Source organism: Gouania willdenowi, chromosome 11 (genome assembly GCF_900634775.1).
Source record: "Gouania willdenowi chromosome 11, fGouWil2.1, whole genome shotgun sequence".
In the NCBI taxonomy this organism is placed as follows: domain Eukaryota; kingdom Metazoa; phylum Chordata; class Actinopteri; order Blenniiformes; family Gobiesocidae; genus Gouania; species Gouania willdenowi.
Genome location: NC_041054.1, coordinates 8,243,997 through 8,263,298, shown reverse-complemented (window position 1 = coordinate 8,263,298; position 19,302 = coordinate 8,243,997). Strand labels below are relative to the sequence as shown.

The 19,302-nt window shown below is 40.5% G+C and overlaps 3 protein-coding genes across 5 annotated transcripts; all 3 read right to left on the bottom strand.

The window, feature by feature from the left end:
• Window positions 1-591: 591 nt before the first annotated feature.
• s100s (S100 calcium binding protein S) lies at window positions 592-3,050 on the bottom strand. 3 transcript variants are annotated; one of them, XM_028460955.1, is made up of 4 exons: window positions 2,944-3,050; window positions 1,990-2,036; window positions 1,520-1,673; window positions 592-1,291 (listed from the first exon to the last, which is right to left on the bottom strand). In XM_028460955.1, the coding sequence occupies exons 2-4, from the start codon at window positions 2,001-2,003 to the stop codon at window positions 1,115-1,117; spliced, it is 345 nt and encodes a 114-aa protein (XP_028316756.1). In that variant the 5' UTR covers window positions 2,004-2,036; window positions 2,944-3,050; the 3' UTR covers window positions 592-1,114. The 3 variants fall into 3 exon arrangements, with proteins under 3 accessions (XP_028316756.1, XP_028316757.1, XP_028316759.1); XM_028460956.1 differs by having other exon boundaries at window positions 1,990-2,064; window positions 2,944-3,017; XM_028460958.1 differs by lacking the exon at window positions 1,990-2,036 and having other exon boundaries at window positions 2,944-3,021.
• A 137-nt stretch (window positions 3,051-3,187) lies between these two features.
• On the bottom strand, window positions 3,188-10,839 carry s100u (S100 calcium binding protein U). The gene is made up of 3 exons (XM_028460954.1): window positions 10,691-10,839; window positions 8,158-8,288; window positions 3,188-7,063 (listed from the first exon to the last, which is right to left on the bottom strand). The coding sequence occupies exons 2-3, from the start codon at window positions 8,275-8,277 to the stop codon at window positions 6,479-6,481; spliced, it is 705 nt and encodes a 234-aa protein (XP_028316755.1). The 5' UTR covers window positions 8,278-8,288; window positions 10,691-10,839; the 3' UTR covers window positions 3,188-6,478.
• Window positions 10,840-14,962: 4,123 nt separating this feature from the next.
• On the bottom strand, window positions 14,963-16,244 carry s100a11 (S100 calcium binding protein A11). Its single transcript, XM_028461493.1, has 3 exons — window positions 16,107-16,244; window positions 15,886-16,025; window positions 14,963-15,171 (listed from the first exon to the last, which is right to left on the bottom strand). The coding sequence occupies exons 2-3, from the start codon at window positions 16,012-16,014 to the stop codon at window positions 15,040-15,042; spliced, it is 261 nt and encodes an 86-aa protein (XP_028317294.1). The 5' UTR covers window positions 16,015-16,025; window positions 16,107-16,244; the 3' UTR covers window positions 14,963-15,039.
• Window positions 16,245-19,302: the final 3,058 nt, after the last annotated feature.

The window sequence follows — 19,302 nt, the reverse complement described above, 5'->3', positions numbered from 1 at the left end:
GTGTGTGTAACAGTCTGCGTTTATAGCCACAGCAACTTGAGCATTCCTCTATGATTATAGCGCCGCCTTCCAAGCTACATATTTGACTGATGAACTTCATAAACTGGATCCCCTCTCTGTCTTTGCTGTCCTCTACACACACGCACACACACACACACAGGCTGATAGCACACAAACACTCATTATCTTTCCTCACACCATCTCCCCCCTTCACAGCCCCTCGACCCCCCACCCCCTCCTTCCTCTTTTGAAGAAGTTTTCTATGCAGATCCAAGTCAAACATCTGGGTCAGCTTATATCTAGTGGAACAAGACTTGCAGGATATTGTTGGCAGGATGTGCAAGCTGGAGCAGTTTACTCTGTGGGAATCCCCAATACACAAACACAGGCAGATGCACACACATTGTGACAGAAACGCTCTCAACACCAGCTCCACATTCAGCCCCGTTTGCTGACACTTTCCTTTCCTCCCTCTTTCAAACTCAAATTCCAGGTGCTAGAGCTCACGCACACATGTCAAAGGAGGCTTGTGCTGCAGATCAGACTTGGGTTTTGCTGTGGAAGTATGTAAATAAAACACACAACACTTAGTCGGTGGTTAAATATCCTGTTTAATAACTGTGAAGCATTGGTTATTACCAAAAAGATTACAAAACAGGGGATAAATCATGTTCTAAGCTAAAGACATACAGTGTAATATATTAATTTGCTAATTTATATGTGTTCACAAGTTATTCATGTGCAAGAAAAGCTCTTGCAAACATCCACCTCTGCAGATGTAAAAGCCTCTTTACACAAACCTGAATACATTTAAAAGTTAGCTATGAGAACAGTGCAAGCAGCCCCGGATATCTACGTATGTATGTGGTGTTAAAAGCAGTGTCAGAGGGAGAAGATGACACCCAACGTAAAGTCTTTGTAACCCACAAACTAAAGGCTTGACCTCCTCCCTCAGCCTCAGTGTGTGCAGATTGCATAAGACAAGAATCCATTGCACGTCTCTGCCTCTCCCAGTTCACGGCTCCCTCCTTCACTGCTTGCTCCCCGAGCCCCTTCCCTCTCCCACTTCCCTTACCCTCCCCTCCCCAACCCATCTCATTCAACGCTTCAATCCCTAATTCGCAGCTTCATCTTTTGGTTTTTCATCTGTTTTGACATCTAGGAAGAAGTCGTTACAGGCGACCGTCAGAGCGCCCATCAGTATGATGAACTCGGTAAAGTCTACCTCCCCGTCGTTGTTGGAGTCCAGGTCGTTCATTACCTTCTCCACTGCTTCATTATCTTTAGAATTCTGGCAGAGAGAGAGAGAGAGAGAGAGAGAGAGAGACAGAGAGAGAGCGAGAGAGAGAGACAGGGAGAGAGAGAGACTTAAGAATGTGCTCTCTGTTTTGTGAGACATGAGCATACATCACTGCACAGGCCTGTTGGAACTTGTGTGTCTGAGTATGTGCGAGCATGCCTTTGCTTTTGAAATACATGTTAGTGTACTACAACCATCTATTTGACTCTTGGTCCTTACCCCTAAGTATGTTCCCAGCTCCTCAATCAGCAGCTCCTTCAGTTCGCCCCTGCTCAAAGTGTACTTGTCGCCCTCCTTTCCAGAGTACTTGTGGAAAGTCTTTATGAGCATCTGCATGGCACTCTCCAGGTTGGAACTGGGCTCCTTGGACATGCTGGAGATGGCACAATATGAAAAAAGGTTAGATTCTGTCACTGAATGCCCGCTTCAGCCCCAGTTTGCATGTGCGGTCACATAGCAGCCAAGGGTGAAGCCTCCTCTCAGATACAGTGATAGGCTGAACAGGCAGGATGATAGATGGAGGGAAACTAAACCAGTGAGGCTTTCCCCATTGCTGCATGGGGTGAATAATGGAGTGCAAAGGCTACTACTGACCCCAATGTCGTCACATCGTCTTAACTGTGGTTTACATTTCAGAGGTTGGAGAGGAAAGACAGAAGAGAGCTTGCTTTTCCAACAGTCTTACACACATTGTGTCCGGCATCTTGGAGCTTCTTGCGCTGGACTCTTGGAGCGACTGTGCACACACAGACACAGACAGTTCACTGTCAACAAAAAGCAGGAGGAAGACTTTACACTGTCACTGTTTGAACAAATATGCAAACACTGTTTTTTGTGAGCAATGGGTGTATGGCTTCCGTAAGCAAAAGGAGCCCAACGACATGTTTCCCTCGGTCAGTCGTGTAACAGTCCATTCAAAATGGAAACCAGAAGTGAAACACAACACTGTCCTGGTAATGACATTCAGAATCTAAGGAGCTGAGTAACCTGAGGTGGCGTGCACGAACCATTGAGCGGAAAAGAGCACCTTCTTCCTCAGACATATTAAGCTAAAGCTCAAATCTGCCCCTCTGATTATAAAACAGGGGTATGAGGATAATTTTGATGCACTGCAAAAAACTACGATCAACCTGCAACTCTTCTTGTGCACGGTATATTAATCATGAACTACACCAAAGGGCGACATAGATACTAATGTCAGTCACTGTCTTTCATTGTGTAAGAAAAGCCAGAGCTGCAGGCAGATGAGACAAAGGAGGAGGCCAATGGACACCAAAGCTGGCCAACTGGAAAATCTATAGGGGTAAACGTCTCTCTCTGTATCATACGGTACATAAGGAAACCATGCAAATGAAACCTAGATCATAAATAGATGCATCGCTGTGCAGTAAACATTTAGAAAATAACATTGCATGAGAAAGATTGATTCCTAATAGCTTCCAATGACTGACATTGTCTTTATTTTTATATAAACATCAAAGCTATTTATAATGGTTTTAATCATTTTTTTAAAAGCAACAACTCCACGGTTTGTCTTCCATCTTTGCTTCATTACTTTTTTGTCAGCTTTGATGATATTATTAAAATTACCCTGTCATCAGTGAGAGGAGAAAGTCGAGTGAAGCAGCTTGTGTCCGTCTTACCTGAGTAATGATGGAGGGCCTCCTTTGTCTTTCAAGAGGTGCAGCGTAAAGAGCCAAGGCTGAGATGGATGGGGAGAGAGTTTGCCAGTGACTTAAATATCACCTGTCCCCCCCCCACCCCGCAACATCCCCCCAACCCCATCCTCCGTCACCCACTTAGTCTGCTTGGGTTTCCCTCTCTCCCTCCCTCACTCTGCAGGTGATTGTGCTGTCACTTCCTGCACGGAATCAGGAGAAAAAGCACTTCTGTTGTCACAGTTTTATTTCTTATTAGCCATTACATGTTACATAGAGAAGACAAAAATGGACTCAGCCTAACAAAGGAATTTGAAACATTGGAAAGTCAATTGGACATGGCGGTGGACTGAGTCCCTCTTTGCGGCACACACACACAGTAACACACACACATACATTTTGGCAGGAAACAAACAATGAAAAGAATGATGATAGCCTGCACATTGTCCTGGGATTGGTCCCACATTGGAGCACTAAAAAGCACATGAATCAACACTTTGATATGTTCACACAGAGGATTTATCCTCTCGTTTCACACACTGAATGAGACCTCATATGTGGCAATAAAAATCTTGGCTTTCAAACACTCCCTGATGTAAATCTGCAGTTCTTAGTTCCAGCATGTTTTTAATCTGTGTGAGTTAAGGTTGGGTGGGGTTTACACAATAGGACACTGAGAAGACTCGCCCAGTGCAGACCTCTGCTAAAGGAAATGTAGCTATTTCAAATGCAAGACTAAGAGATACATTAGGTTAAAATTCCAGAGGACATCAACTCAGTAAATTCCACATTGGTGAGGTGAATTTAAAGGACGCGCAACTAAGCACTGTGGGTCACCATTGAATGGAATGAATAAGTATACATATACATATATATGCTGCATACGATACAGATAGCAAGACCTTTTTTCACATAAAGTACCAAAAAAAAGTCTTTTGTTATTTAAAAGAATGTTGAGATGCCAAAGTAAAGCAGTCTGAAAAGCTCCGAATGTCTGTTAGATGTGTTAGTAGCAGAAAAGGGAGAGAAAGGCAGTGCAGTTCTTCACTGTGAGCTTAAAGCCAGAGTAGAACAGGTGTAAATGGAGTATTTACAATGGGAGTGTCACAGCAGGGCGGGCGGTCTGATCACATGACTAAGGTTTGTTTGTTTTTGCCCATTCAGCTTGGGAGTAGCTTGAAGAGCCAAAATGCTGCTCACAAGCTAAAGGTGCATGAGCCAGAGAGAAACCTTAACCACAGCGAACCTCCGACACCAGCCCTTTGACCAACGCTCCATTCCTAATGTGTGGATTTTCATTTGTATAGATAGATACTGTAATTTTGCATCGAGTAATAATCAAAAAAACTAAATTAGTAGTCAGTAAAATGAAAGAATAATGTGAATATCTGACAAATAACTTTTGTACGACAACATTTATCATCAACTAGTCATCCAAGTTAAGTTGAGGTTAAGACAAGGTTTATCTCCATATAGAAATTTCCTGAAAAAACCTTGTCTGATTAAACGAAACCTCAACTTAACATACTATTCAAAAAGAAGACCAAATGAATCTCGCTAGAACTACGGTCATCTCCAAGACCAAACCACAAAGAATTAATGGCTCAATAATCTAAGTACCTCTCACAGGAACCCATTTATCAATCCTCCCTTCTTTAACATCCCCAATATATGGAACCTGAGCTTACTTTCAAATAATTGTTGGTATTTAAGGGTGTTACCCTTGAAAAAAACCCACTTAATCCAGTTATTTCCAAATACCAAGATATACAAGGAGGATCCAGGTGCAGGTTAAGCACATTATTACAACTGTCCAAGGGTGTGACCGAAAAAAACAACACAAGCTAATCCCGCAACAGGCAGAATCTGCCAAAAACAATGCAAAGAGTTTAGAGAACCTCGCAAAGTGAGGTCAGGTTTTCTCTGCAACATCCTGCATCCATGTTACTACACTGGGCTTCCTTTTCCAGTTTTGAAACCTATGAGTAGAAAACAAGTTTCTAAGGAGATACAGAGAGACTAGGGTGGGACGTGGCAACAGCAACACAATAAAGGCAAGCTGTGGAGATGGAAAGCTTGAGGAAAACATTTTGTTTATTCCCATGCTGAATCAGGACAAATGAAACATTGGGGGGAAAAAAAAGATTTTTTAAAGCACTAATTTAAAGGAGGAGTTGACATAGGAAGCATCAAATCTATATTTTTCATAATGATTTCCTTAAAGTTCACTTCTCAAAAACAAGATGGTTCAACTATTTTACAACATTGAAGAGTAAATAAGTGGTTAAACACACAAGTCATGGCATTCTTTTTCAGTGGTTTTCCAAACAGTTCTCTTGTGACAGAGGAAAAAACAAAGCAGTGACTGAAAAACTTTGCATTTATCCTTCGTCTAAACTTGCTGACTCAGGGTGCACCTGGACAGAGAAACACAGGCACTCATAAATTCAATTCTATGGCCAAAATAGAGGCTCGACATGCACATTGGAGAAAACCTATACATGTAAACTAATGGAAGTTAGATGGCACTGAAGGTTAGGGTTTGCTATTACCATTTAGTTATATGGAACAGCTAATAAAGCCTTGCCAACCCTCCGGATACCCCTTGTAAAAGTAAGTCCGGATCTGAACTGCCCCTGAGGAATTGTAACTCCTTTTTCTGAAGGGAGTAAAAATTAAGGAAAAGGTAGAGATGTCAAAAAACTTAAGACTGACTCAGTTAGAGTTAGACATTGTGTTTAGGTGTGTGTGCTAGGGGTTGGGTTGTTCATAAATGTGTAGGTGGCAGAAAAAGTTGGAAAAACAGGATTAAATCAGTATTCAATTAACGTTACAGTTTTATTATGTTACCTCTGCAAAAGCCAAGCGACCTGTTTCCCTTATGTTTAAGCTAAGCAGAGATTAGCTGCTACTGGCTATGGCTTCATATTAAAGGGATGTCTGCAATAGTGGTGTCAGCTCAACTCGACTATCAAGCCTCGAGGTGTGTCAGCCACAAACTAGTGATGTACAAACAAGGACTGTGTGATGTAAGGTTGTGCGACACACAGGACCTGGATTGGGACTGATGGGAGGTACAGCTCTCATCTGCACTGGTGTGCTGGGATTCAGCTTTGGCCACATGTGCAAATGAAGTCATACTTTGCAGTTAACTTTTCACAGGGATTAGGCATGTACATTTAATAGGAGTAGTACGTCTGCATGCTATCATAAAATATTATTATAATGAGGTATATCTACTTTTAAGACGAGTTATGCACATGCTGTACATATCAACATAGTGGTATCTATAGTAGTAAAAAGTAGGAAACCCTAGGACATGTACATTATTTATTTATATTAGATAATGATTCTTTTTTCTCTTGGGTTGAAGCTTTATATGAAGCTTTAATTAAGATGTAGTGTTTTAAAGTGGGGGTGTTAAAAACATTTAGTGGCTTCTCAGCCTAAGGCTGGGTTTTCGATAGTGATGACTTAAACAATGTAGTGCGAGTCGTTCACAAAAGGATTGGACAGTCCCCTAAGAGGTGGCCTCTGTTATCTCCTTATCTATAGCATTGAGCAGCTTTACTGCATCTTCTTCGGCCTTCTCCTCTATCGCGGCTTCTATCACGGCCTCTTCCATCGCTTCTTCCACTGCCATCTCCACCGCTGCTGCTGCCACGATCGCCGTGACTGCTTCTTTGGCCTCAGCCTCAGCCTCGGCCTCGGCTTCTTCCGCAGCTTCGGCCACGGCTACAGATACGACGGCGGCTGCAGCCATGGCCTCCTCCACTGCTGCCTCACCCTCCGCCTTCACGTCGACTTTTACACTTTCCACCGCGTTTTCTGAAGTAACAGCTTCTGCGTCTTCTTTTGCTGCCGGCTTCGCCTCCGCATTAGCCTCAGGTTTCTCCTCCGCTGTCTCCGGGGAACTTTGAGCCACTTGTCCAGTCGCAGCATTTGAATTTTGATTTTGCTCCTTCTGGGCAAGGCAGCGCTGGTCACTGAGAGAGACGGCCAGGTAGCCAACTAGCTTCAGGTACTCCTCAAAGCCCACTTTGCCGTCTTGGTTGGCATCCAGTCCCTGACTCATGTTGTTGATGGCCTCCTTGGAGTCTGAGTCCTGGGTAGTGTTGACAAACATGAGGCAATCACACACAATGACCAAAGACTCTAGAGCTTTGGTCTAAAGGACTAAAACCACAAAACAAGAGCCAAACAACCCACCATTATTAGCCCAATCAATAATGCCATGTGCTATTATATTACTACAAATGTTCTTCTATTAATGAATTATGTATAATATGGACAGTTCAAATTCTAAGTGTAGATCAAAGGTTCTCAACTTGTGTGACATTAGGACATTTCACCGTCTTGGAAAATGCTCAGTCTTGAACCTTTTTATTTTTCCAATGAAATTATTGTATAATTTGAAGCCGAGACCTTATCAGTAGATAAGACTGAAACATGTTGTTCTTTAATATAATAAGTTAAAGCTGCTACCACATATATTTTTCTATTAGATATAATCATAGTGTACGCCTCACAAATCAATGAATCGAACATAATTTGCTTCAAAAAGAAGAAGCTTGTAAGTTTGTTTTCACCTCCACTCTCGTTTGTTGACATTTTAGTGCAGTGCATTGTGGGATGTTGAGTACCGTACACAAATGCATGTGTTGCAAATGTGTTTTTACTTCATTCTTACTGTGACTTAATACCAGCATGTTCATTTTGTCTTCTTTTTTTAAATAATATCTGATATAATCTGGCCACGCCCAGAAATAATTCTCAAGGACACATGAAAGTGATCAGTAGATGCCTCTGAGGAAGACTGACAGTTGCAGTCAAAAAATGTCAAGAAATCTAAGTAAATTTCCTGAAAAAAGTTGTATGAATAAATGAAACCTTACTGTGATTTCTTGTTTGTTTTTTTTCCAACAGACAAGGAGGACAGTCTTACACTTGATATGCATTTTAGTTTTAGTTTCTTCCCTTGTGATATCTAATAACAAAAATATTGGGGGTAGCAGCTTTAAGTAAATAATTACAAATAGGAATAGTGTGTGATGTCCACAAGATCCAATTCTTTAACCCAGGTAGGTACTAAAAATGGGTCCTAGACTCTCGAGTTGAGAACCCCTGAACTGTTGTGTGCTTCCCTGTAAATCAGTTTTACATCTCTTGTGTTAAAAAGATTAAGGAAGATATTCTAACCGAGAGGATGTTGCCAAGTTGGGACGAAACCAGGTTCTGAAATTCCTTTTTTCCTAGATTTTCCTTTCCTTTACTGGACTTCAGGAAAGTCTTCACCATGGTCTGAATGGCGTTCTCCATATCTCTTCTCTCTGTGAAAGGAAAACGGAATTCAGAAAGTTGAAGAGAATAAAAAAAAGAAGTAGAAGAAGATATTTGGGCTGAGTTGAAGTCACACAGCAGAAAGAGGCCCTAGAAGTGGAAAATGAAACGGAGCATGTGTTGGTGTCCCAGGGAGGCCTTTCGTTTCAGGTGTAACCGAGGGCCGGTGACGTGAGACAGGTTAAAAGGTCGAGAGGGAGTCTGATGGAGAGACAAGCCGTGACGCACAATGGAAGTCCTGATCTTTGATAGGTCATCTGATCTCCTGAAGTTACCAAGCGAACTAGGCTTCAGGTTACCTTAGGGTTTACCTTTAGTCTGCTTTGGCCTCCCTAGCCTGTCTCGATTATACCATTGTGATTATTTCAGGCCCACTCTCTCTCTTCAATTACACCTTTCCCCCCCCTTACGTCAAAAGCCTAACTAACTTCTGCATGCAAAATACATGCAAATACAATATTTTCTGGGATAAAAATGACAATCAATCGAGACAAACACAGATCAACAACTGATCTCCAGACGTTGCTGGAAGTGTAACATCCCAGTTGGTGACACACGTTTGCAGAAATTCCATTCATTGTTGCCTGCAGAGATCACTTAGGCAGGAATTTTTTGCAGGCCAACTTCAAGCTAGTTTGCTCTCAAAAACGAGAGGACATCAGTGCGTTTTTGGCAAAACATTCCCGTCTGACAGCTTCTTCAGCACTCAGCGAGCAAACAAGAGCCCAAACACACAGGTACGTTTTAGTGTCATCAAAACAAGACTTCAAATGTGTCGAATGGAGTCTTTTAACCAAAATGTGATAAAATCTCAATTACCAAAGTGCATGTCACACCCAAGCAAGCATTTCCCTTGTAGCTGTCACCTCGAGCACTCCGGGCCAATTAGGACATGTGCCTGTTAGGTTCATTACACCCCCAGGGTGACAACGAGCTCTGACATGACAGCAAGCCACCATTAAAATCTAACATTTCACTCATTTTACAGGTAACACACTAGTGCTTTCTAACTGTCTCTGAGCCATTGTGGCAAAAAAAATAAAATAAAAAAGTGTGCCAAACAACCACTGGTTTGCATTTCAAAGAGCAAATAATCTGCTTATATTATATAAGTATGTAACCGAAATGTCCAACAGCGTGGATTTCCTTTGATTTGACTTTTCTATTGCAACTTTTTCTTCTAGAGATAGACAAAGAAGTGTTTTTTTTTGTGTTACAGACAAATCCTGCTTTAGGGGACTTCTTCCTGCACAGCTGACACACCCTCTTCAGCCTGAATGTGAGGAGCCTTATCAGTTGACAGTGTGTGTGTGTGTCCTCCCTCATAAAAAATAAAAAAAAACTCCCAAAGAGAGACAATTCTTCCACTTAATTTGACATTTCTTTCCTTTCTAACATTCCTCATTAACTTTTCTTAAGGTAACAGTGCATGGATAGTCCATTCCAATAGAAATGATTCAACAACCTCCAGAAAAAACAACAACATAATCTATCTTGTCCAGCTGGAGACAAACTAATCCCAACTATTTGCTTTTTTAAAAGTCTTTCAAATATCTGCGCAAATAATTAAAGATACAAGGCACACAACCAGAGGTTTCCCGTTTCCTCTCCAAAGCCCAAAGGAGATCGAGTGTTGCGTTTCCAAATAGGCGAATGTGATACGCTATGTGCGCAGGGTAATGACAATACTACCGCTAGTGTGGCATAAAATATTAACAGAGGAACAAGTTAAGGTTGTGGCTGTAAATTGCGCCGTGCAGACGCACGGTGGATGAACCGTCGCCCTCAGGTTTCGAAACTGAAACGCGTAATCGGCATTAAAGTGGTGCATTTCATGGGACTTAAGTTGCAAATCAACACATTTTTGACAAAACAAACATTCATTTGACAATCCACAAAAGGAAAATACAGTGTGCCACTCGTGTGCGCCAAAATTGTGCGTAAAATGAGCTTTATTCACCCAAAATGCGTTTTTACGCATGCCTCCTGTGCCAAATAAGATATTACCAAGTTTTAGAATGTGCCTAAACTCATCAGAAACGTGTCAACTGACCTGCATCAACATGTCACACACTGACACTGTCAGCACAAGACAGTGTGAGAGCGCATATGGCAATGAAAAACCTGCATAAAACCCCAAGGGAAACACCTCAAAAGTGACCCCAAACAGCGAGGATTAGTTGAATAAATGTGCAACGTGTTACTACTGAAAGCTAAACACGAAACTGTCCCGCAAGTCACACATAAGTCGCCAGGTTTCATGGGGTGGCTCTTTGCACACACACAAAAAAAAAAAAGTTGATCGAAACGTGGCAACAACGATGAGCAAAATAAGCAGCTCGTAACGTCAAAATAAAGCAGGAAAAAAAAAAGGGACGCGTTTTAAACTCACCGTTTCACCGTCTGCGGCCAACAGAAGCGTGAAAATGTGCGCAATGTTACGTTTCTGCCCTCTACTGCGTCTTTGCGCCCAGAGAACTCGCCAAACTAGTAAGACTGCACAATCTCTTCCGTGATTTAGGTTTTTTTTTTTTTTTTCTCGGTGCTTAAAACTTTTCCCCCCCCTCGCAAGTCAAAGGGCGTGTACCTGGAAGAGTGAGAGAAAGAGAGGGAGAAGAGGAGTGGGAATGTGGAAGACAAGGGAGAAGAGCGCGGCCTCAGCGCGCAGGAAAAGGGAGAGAAAGTGTGTCGTTACGCATGAAAAAGTGTGTTTTTACTGGAATTATCGTTGGCTCTGGAGCAGCTGTTTCACGTCAGGAGTGATTGGCCTCGTGTCACGTCACAGTTTGTGGCGACTTCACAGCCTGAGAGCTGGGAGTGTGTGTGGGAGGGACACACACACACACACACACACGCACACACGCACGCACACACTACAGATCATTAACAGATGTGCAACCAGAGGCGACACTAGGTCTTGAGGACAGGGGAGGGCTTAGTCCATTTACATTTTAACCTTAAACATAAAAATATTCTAAAAAAAACAAACAAAAACAAAAAAACCCCACAAGTGCAAAATAAAGATTCAAATTCACTTCAGTTGTTTTTTTTACTGTCAGTATTAACACAAAATGACAACAAAAAGACCCAAATGACCAAAAATAAATAAATAAAAATTAAATAAATACACAGAATAGCAGAAAAAATATACAAAATGACAAAAAAAAATAAACAAAATGACAACAATTACAACAAAAAACACATAAAATCATAACAAACACCAGTATATGTTTCAAAATGACTAAAATAGACAAAACAGGCACACAAAAAAATAATTAATCGCTCTTGTATCAATGATCTGATTGCTCCGTTTTTAAAATGCTGACAAGAATGTTTATATTGGGGCTCTTAGACATGTTTGTGGCCCCCACTGTGATACAAGTAGCCCACCCCTGGACTACAGCATAATAAGGATCATTGGTTTGACGCAGTCCATTTTCTAACTTGGTCAGTGAGTCTGTGTCTATGTGTTTACCCTGTGTGTTCAACTAACATGGGGCCTTGTATGGGGGGGGGGGGGGTACTGTGGAGGGTGGCCAAAGTAAACTGTGATAAACTTCAAGCAAGTCCTTTGATCTGGTAAACGGAGGTTAAAGTAATGGATTACAAGTACTCACATTACTGTAATTGAGTTGCTTTTATGGGTACTTTACTTGTACATTTTAAAAGAAATAAAGTAATTTGTTACATTTCTACACCCAACCGTTACTGAGTAAATTATTCTTTTTTGTGATTCTTTTTTTATTCACGTTTCATGGTCTCTTGTCCAAAGCCACATGTAATGTTAAAACAACAAAGGACGTTCACGTCGCCCGGATTAGCGCCACCGGGGCCCCAACCCTGGAGACAGGCCTGGGGTTGGGGCTCGATCGCAAGCATCTATCGCCCACGGGCCCCCGACCAGGCAGAGTCAGAAAAAATGACGGCCTCCCGTAGGCTCACCACCCGCAGGAGGGTTTGCATGGGGCCGGTGCAATGTGGATCGGGCGGTAGTCCAAGGCTTGAGCCTTGGTGATTCGATCCCCGGCTACAGAAGCTAGCTTTAGGGACGTGGAATGTCACCTCTCTGGCGGGGAAGGAGCCCGAGCTTGTGTGCGAGGATGAGAAGTTCCGACTAGATATAGACTATCTCACCTCAACACATAGTAAGGGCTCTGGAACCAGCCTTCTCGAGAGGGATTTGGACGCTTTCCACTCTGGTGTTGCCAATGGTGAGAGGCACCGGGCTGGGGTGACCCCTGACTCAGTGCCTGTACGTTGGCGTTTACTCCGGTAGACGAGAGGGTAGCTTCCCTACGCCTTTGGGTGGGTGAATGAATCCTGACTGTTGTTAGTGCCTATGGGCCAAACAGCAGCTCAGAGTATCCACCCTTTTATATAAAAAATTTCAGGCGACCCCATATGGTGCCACGACTCCAAGGTTGAAAAACACTGATTTAGTGCCTCGAATGGATTTATTTCTATGGTTTTTATCATTTCAGGTCATCTCCCACCTGGTGTGTGACCAGCACTGATCCTTGGGTTTTTAGTTCAGGTTCTAGTCAAGATGATTTCTATCATCATTATTATGATGATCAATTGTAACAAAAAACATAAAATAAACAAAATAAAACCCCATATTTTTATACTTTCTTTTGTTATTTCTCCATTCTTTCTCTCTCAAGTACCCCCGTCGTGCCACCGCGTACCCTCTTTTGAGAAACACTGGTTTAACCAATCGATATATTAATCCAGAACGATGGTTTGTTACACCTTTAATTTAAATAGTGTATTTGACACACTGTCCTGACACTTTTTAAGCTTTGTCTTTGAAAATCCCCTGCCTTCATCATATCTAATGTATGTATCTGTGTATGAATGAGTGTTTTAGTGTTTTAGTGTTAGAAACTCACTAAAACATTTAAACTTCATACCACACCCCAGGCTGCCCTGCTACACACAGGCTTCACTCTAGGGTGCCATGGTGTGTTTTTCCCTCTTTTGCTTTATGGCTGCTGCTGACTCATTTGCCATCATAACTCCTTTTATGCTGGCACTTTACAGGGTACAAAGATCACTATCAACTGAATGATCTGCTTCAGTAAAACTGTTAGATCATCACAGGCAGGGGTGAAAGTAACAGATCACAAGTACTTGCGTTACTGTAATTGAGTTTCTTTTATGGGTACTTGTACTTTTTTTGTACTTAAGCACACTTTAAAAGAGGTAAAGTTATTTGTTACAGTACTACACCCAACCGTTACTGAGTAAATTATTATCGTTATTATTGTTTTAAAATGATCAACGGATATTGAGAAAATACAACAAATGAAATGACCTGACAACATCATGAGACATAATGCACCACGGCTAAAACAGCACTGAATGCTGGTTATTTTCTCAGAGAATCACCAGAAGAAGAACTAGCTTACTTTTACAACACGAGTGAGAGAGGCTGATGCAAATCCTTGTTCACATCTTTCTGACATATTTGCATTTAAACTTAGGAAAGGCAACAGTATCATAATGTTATATATACAGTATATATATATATATATATATATATATATATGTATATACATTACATTTGATTTTATCTTCTCCTTTGTTTTAAAAGTACATGTAAAACATATGTAAATCCATTACTCAAATTACAAAAAAGAGCATTAAGAATAATATACATAAAGTAAAATCCCGGGGCACCTACTAAAAAATCGAGAACAATAAACTTATATGGATATAGTAATGTTAAAAGTGTTAAAGATTTTATTCCGAGTAAGAAATAAAAGCCTTCCTTTGGGTATCATATCACTTTTTAAACAAATTACCACCCCAATTTTGTTTTTCAATTTGGTTAAATTGATTCTGATTCTGAATAAAGTTTTCCCAAATTCATTCAAAAATATATATATATTCGTTTTCTGCAGCTTTGATTCGAACATATTACTTTCGTTTCATGTCACAGATGTTAGTTCTACCTCAGGCGTGTAGCATAAGTGAAATGGTTCCAAACTTTTGAGACTTTAGGTTGGATCTTCTTCTGTCTGTCAACGCACATTTTTGTCCTCAACATTATCAGTTATGTTACTCATCATTTTTGCATTATTGTAAATGTTACACACATTGTGGTCGGTGCAAATCTTGAGACGATCTGAATATTTAATTATATTTTTTTCTTTTGTCAAGAATCTCAAACTCCGCCCGTGCTTCTAATTGAGTTGGATCTATCAGTACTTTTTACACCTGTGGTCACAGGCCGTAAAAGTCATGAAAATGCATCGAATAATGAATCGTGAAGAGGACGGTGGTTTATCCTAAAAGATAATGAGGAGTATTTGACTCCCTGTGCACAGAGGCTTCAATGACTGACAGTAAAGACTTGGCTACTCTTTTGCATCACTGCTGCTTAATGCTTGGACAAGCAGCATTGTGCAAGCATTATGAACCTCCATGGAACAAGATATGGACTGAAAGGTGTAGCTGCGGTCACAGAGATGCATATAGGATTACATGCCTTTAAATCAAGGGTGTAATATGCTCCTGCTTTAAAATGTGGGGGCGGCTGGAAATTCACATCACGTGGTTAATGAATGACACCGACTTGATGCTTTGTGATCATGAAGCCTTTAATTCAAAGTTCCCAACAATCAACAAAAGGTAGAATTGACAGAGCTCCAGTGGCTGTTGCGTTGTACCTGGATGCTGTAAAGTGACATGACTGATAGTGAACCACTGACTCCCAGTCACAGTTGACAGGCTTGCTTAACTGAGGCCGGCCTCTTTTTCGCTGACCAGTTGTCCAATCAGCTTCCAGAACTCAGAAAAGGTCAACTCCCCGTCGTTGTTCTCATCTTGTGAGCTCATGAGTTTTTCAACAGCTCTCGCATCCCTGCCCTGTGGGTGATCCACCAATAAGACCAGTAACAGGATCAGATACCAGTTTACCAGTTACCAGCACTGGTAAAGGGATGTCCTGCCACCTAATGGTAGCCTGAGGTAACAGATCCATCCATCCATCCATCCATCCATCCATTTGTGTTTATTTTTTAAGCAAATTTTGATTTTGACTAAAATGCTTAGTTTTAGTCAACATTTAGTCATCAGGACTAGTTCAGTCTAGTTTTAGTCAACTAAATCAATAGTTCTAATAATTTTTTACCTCTTACTTCTGAATCCAAGTACCCCCCTTTGTCCGACTACAACATTTTGCTCAGAATACTGTGAAAAATCAACTATAGAACATAATTATGTAATGCATGAGTGATAAACATTTTTAAAGAATCCCATTTAGTAAACAAGTGGAATAAAACATAACTTAGTGCTTCCTGAATAGATTTATTTTTACACTTTTTATCATTTCCGCTAATCTCCTGCCTGGAATGAAGTTCATTGACCTTCCTGTGTCTTGTCTGAGTTTATTCAGAGAAGAACTTCTGCTCCATTGGACGTGATGCCAATTCATCCTCAGGCGGTCCTTTACATCCATTTTCCATTGCCAATACAACACTGTTTCATCAGTTTATTATATTTGAGAATTAAGACTCACAAGTCATGATTTTGCAGACACGTTTGAACATTTGAATCCATAATCCCGGTACGTACACAAACCTTGATGTAGTTTGGCAGCTGAGTCGTCACCAGGTTACAGAACTCGTCTTTGCTCAGTGTGTTGGGGGATCCGTCTGTCCCAGCGTATGTCTTAAACTGGATGACCAGAGTTTGGATGGCATCTTCCATGACGCTTAGTGCTGTGAAGGGAAATAGAGACCAAGTTATAATGGTTAAGAACATGTTGCAGAGCAATAGGAAATAAGCAACTCTGTTCTTACCTGCTGTGTTCGGACACAGAGAGCACGACACAACTTTGTCCTTCGACTCTCACGTCATCTCTTCTTATATATAGATGCTCCATGTCTGCTCCCATCAGCAGAAAACACACGACTTGAAGGCTGTTACCCTCGTCACAGGACACATCAAAAAAACTGCACGCACGCACAAACACGACAGAGGGCAAATTTGTACTGATGATGGCACAAAAGCCAGTTCAGGCTGTTTGCACAGCAGAGAGTTAAGTGATAGCATCAGGCCGCTTTTAATCAAGGGACTGAGCCAGGCATGTAATTAGTTTATAGAAAACATGACACACATAATAGAGCTAAGAGGACAAACATGGTCTACGGTACAGGATTAGGGCCAATTTAGGAGGAGTCATTTTAGGCAAATCAAGAATAAAGTAGAAATGTCGAAATTAAAGTTGAAATTTCGAGAATAAAGTTGAATTATAATGTCAAGATTAAAGTCAAAACTTTGAAAATAAACTCAAAATGCAATATTGTGATAAAAGTCAAAGGTTTGCTATTAAATTCAAATCTATGGAAGCTGACTAGGGCCAATTCACTATATACGACAACAGTCTCCATCAAAACTGGCTCCTCAATAGCCACAGATGGGACTGAATGCTCCACCTCTTCCTAACTTGACTGGTTTTTAACCAGGCTACCGGACCCACCCCCTTTTCCGGTAATTTCTAAATTTATTGAAACATAGTCGTGTGATATATCGTTTCAAAGGCAATTCAACGTAGATTACAATTTTATGTCGCACAATTTCATTTGTTCATCAGAACTTGTTCCTTTTGAACAGATTCAGTTTTTGGCAATATCTCTTCAAATTAATTAGTTCAACTTTTATTAATTTTCATTTTCAAAATGTCGGCTTTAATCTCGACATTTCAACTTTATTCTTGATTTGCCGAAAATTGTTTTCTCTATCTGTCTTGCATTTGCCAAATGTTCTGTTCTCTTGCCCAATGATGGACTGGCCCTGTCCCAAGTGTCCTATAGATTGTCACCCGTCGAGAGCTGCAGAAAAAAAAAAAGTTTTTTAAGATAAATAATGATGGTTTTATTTTCTTTCACCTCAAAAATGAAGCCACAGCAGGCGGAAATAGCAGACTTGCCTGATGAGATTCTTAACTGATGACTCGCTTGTAGAATTCAAAGAATGACAAGCTGACGGGTGACGCGTTTTCCATCACTGCTTTGCATTCTTGTTTACCTTCAGGTTTCACTGGTATGAGCCACATGTGAGTTTGTGTCTGAGAGAACGTGCTATAGTCTATGATCCCAGAACTTAATCTGATCAACCACAACTACGGCAAAGATGCCTGTCGTGCCAACACATCCACCTCCCACAGCCGTCTTTCCTGTCAGATAATTAGTAAGTGTAATATTTATGAGATTAATCCTTTAATAGGCATATGTAGTGTAAACTCAGAACCGTTTCTGGCTATATGCAGATTATGCATTTGCATAGGACCCCATAAACCACCCGGGGACCCTAAAGTAGAGTCCTAGGCCTCATCAGAGGAGAATTGAATGCACCTGTCTCATCTGAAAATAAGATGTGGCTCATGTTCTTGCTCTTAAAATTCTGAATAAACATATTTAACACATTTCACTTCAGTTATATATTTACTAAGACTTTATATCATTTATTTTGTTTGAGGGGCTCAACATAAGATTTATTTTTAAAAGAGGTTGTGAAGACCATTTTATTTATTGCATTTGGAATGATCTCCAGTTTGGCAAACCAGAGCCCTCCCCCTAAAGCGTCCCACCAAGCTAGAAACAGCTCTGCATAGACTCTAGACAAGATGCCTGTCTAAAAACCCTAAAAACTACACAAATTACACATAATTATTGCATAAATCAACAAATTTGCAGCTCTGACTGCTAAATATTGTATTGTACGTTTCTTTTTATTCATGTTTTCATAATAACAAAAGATGGCTAAGCTAAACTAGTGAATGACTAGCATGTTTTTAATCCATACAGTGCAAAATTGTAAAGATTCCTGTGTTTCATGGCTCTGTATTTTAAACAAGCCAGTGGCTATACGTACGGTTTCCGTTTCAATATACTGACATTCTATTCGTACGCAGTGCCCCTATTTGGCCAGTTTAGGTCACGTGACTAAGACTAAACCTTATCCTAAACCTGACGCTAAAAATTGTTGCAATATTGGGTTATAACCCTAAGACGCTACATACTTGTGCTTCGGTTACCGTACCAATCGCACCGGGGGTTGTCCGTACAGCAACCGTACAAATAGACACTTTCGTTAAACAATAGAAAGTATATTCATCTATACAGCCGAGTTTGTTTCCACTGAGATGAGATTGAAGTTGTATCATCAGCAAATCAAATATAAAATTAAACCCAAACCCATAGGAACAATTGAAAGGCCCAACACAAACTCTCGAACACATACGAAATGGGCCGCAGCCCAGTGGTTGAAGATACTATTCATAGTATGATAGAAGAAATGAATAGTATGCAATTACCATTTAATTATTGATTAAATGACATGAAATACATATAAAAACATTACTTACATGTACAACCCATAATTAAAGTTACTTTACAATCTAAATCTCTGCAATGGAGCTGTTAATTCTGCACCAGCGACGCAACATCAGGCTTCATATTGGAGTTGTTATCTTACAGTTAACATTTTATTATTTTTCCCCTTCTGAATTGACTAATTTTTGTTAAACCACTTTATAACCATACTAAAAATGTGCTACATTATTCATGTTAATTACCATTCTGTGTGTAAACAACCTAATGGTTGGCAGTAAAATGCTTTCATAGGGAATGTAGAACAGATGAAGCCAGAGAAGCATTGAAAAAGACATTCTTAGCATAAATAGTGTTGAAAAATTTATTGAGCTGAGCAAAGACTTTCTCGGAGAACACAGAACATGGAAAAAACACAAACATTTTCCTTCACTTGCTTACATACAACAAACCATGTCCTGTAACACCAGTGAGCCCAAATGTTGTACCCCAAAACAAAAACATTCCAAAAATCAATTTATAGCTTTCAAGAAAAGACTTTGCCTGAAATTAGATCACACTTTATTCATCTACCTTTGGTCTAAAAACCTTCAGAGAGACAAAAACATTTGTATAACATTTAAACTACCGTAGTGTAAACTGATTTTTTTTTCTTCTTTGTTTT

What these genes read in the sequence shown, in the direction of transcription:
- s100s (XM_028460955.1), bottom strand. An exon ending in AGCTGGGAACATACTTAGGG is followed by an intron (nt 1,292 to 1,519) that starts GTAAGGACCAAG and finishes TCTCTCTGCCAG; the next exon opens with AATTCTAAAGATAATGAAGC.
- s100u (XM_028460954.1), bottom strand. Translation starts at nt 8,277, where the DNA reads ATGGAGAACGCCATTCAGACCATGGTGAAGACTTTCCTGAAGTCCAGT. An exon ending in AACTTGGCAACATCCTCTCG is followed by an intron (nt 7,064 to 8,157) that starts GTTAGAATATCT and finishes AACACTACCCAG; the next exon opens with GACTCAGACTCCAAGGAGGC.
- s100a11 (XM_028461493.1), bottom strand. Translation starts at nt 16,014, where the DNA reads ATGGAAGATGCCATCCAAACTCTGGTCATCCAGTTTAAGACATACGCT. An exon ending in AGCTGCCAAACTACATCAAG is followed by an intron (nt 15,172 to 15,885) that starts GTTTGTGTACGT and finishes GATCACCCACAG; the next exon opens with GGCAGGGATGCGAGAGCTGT.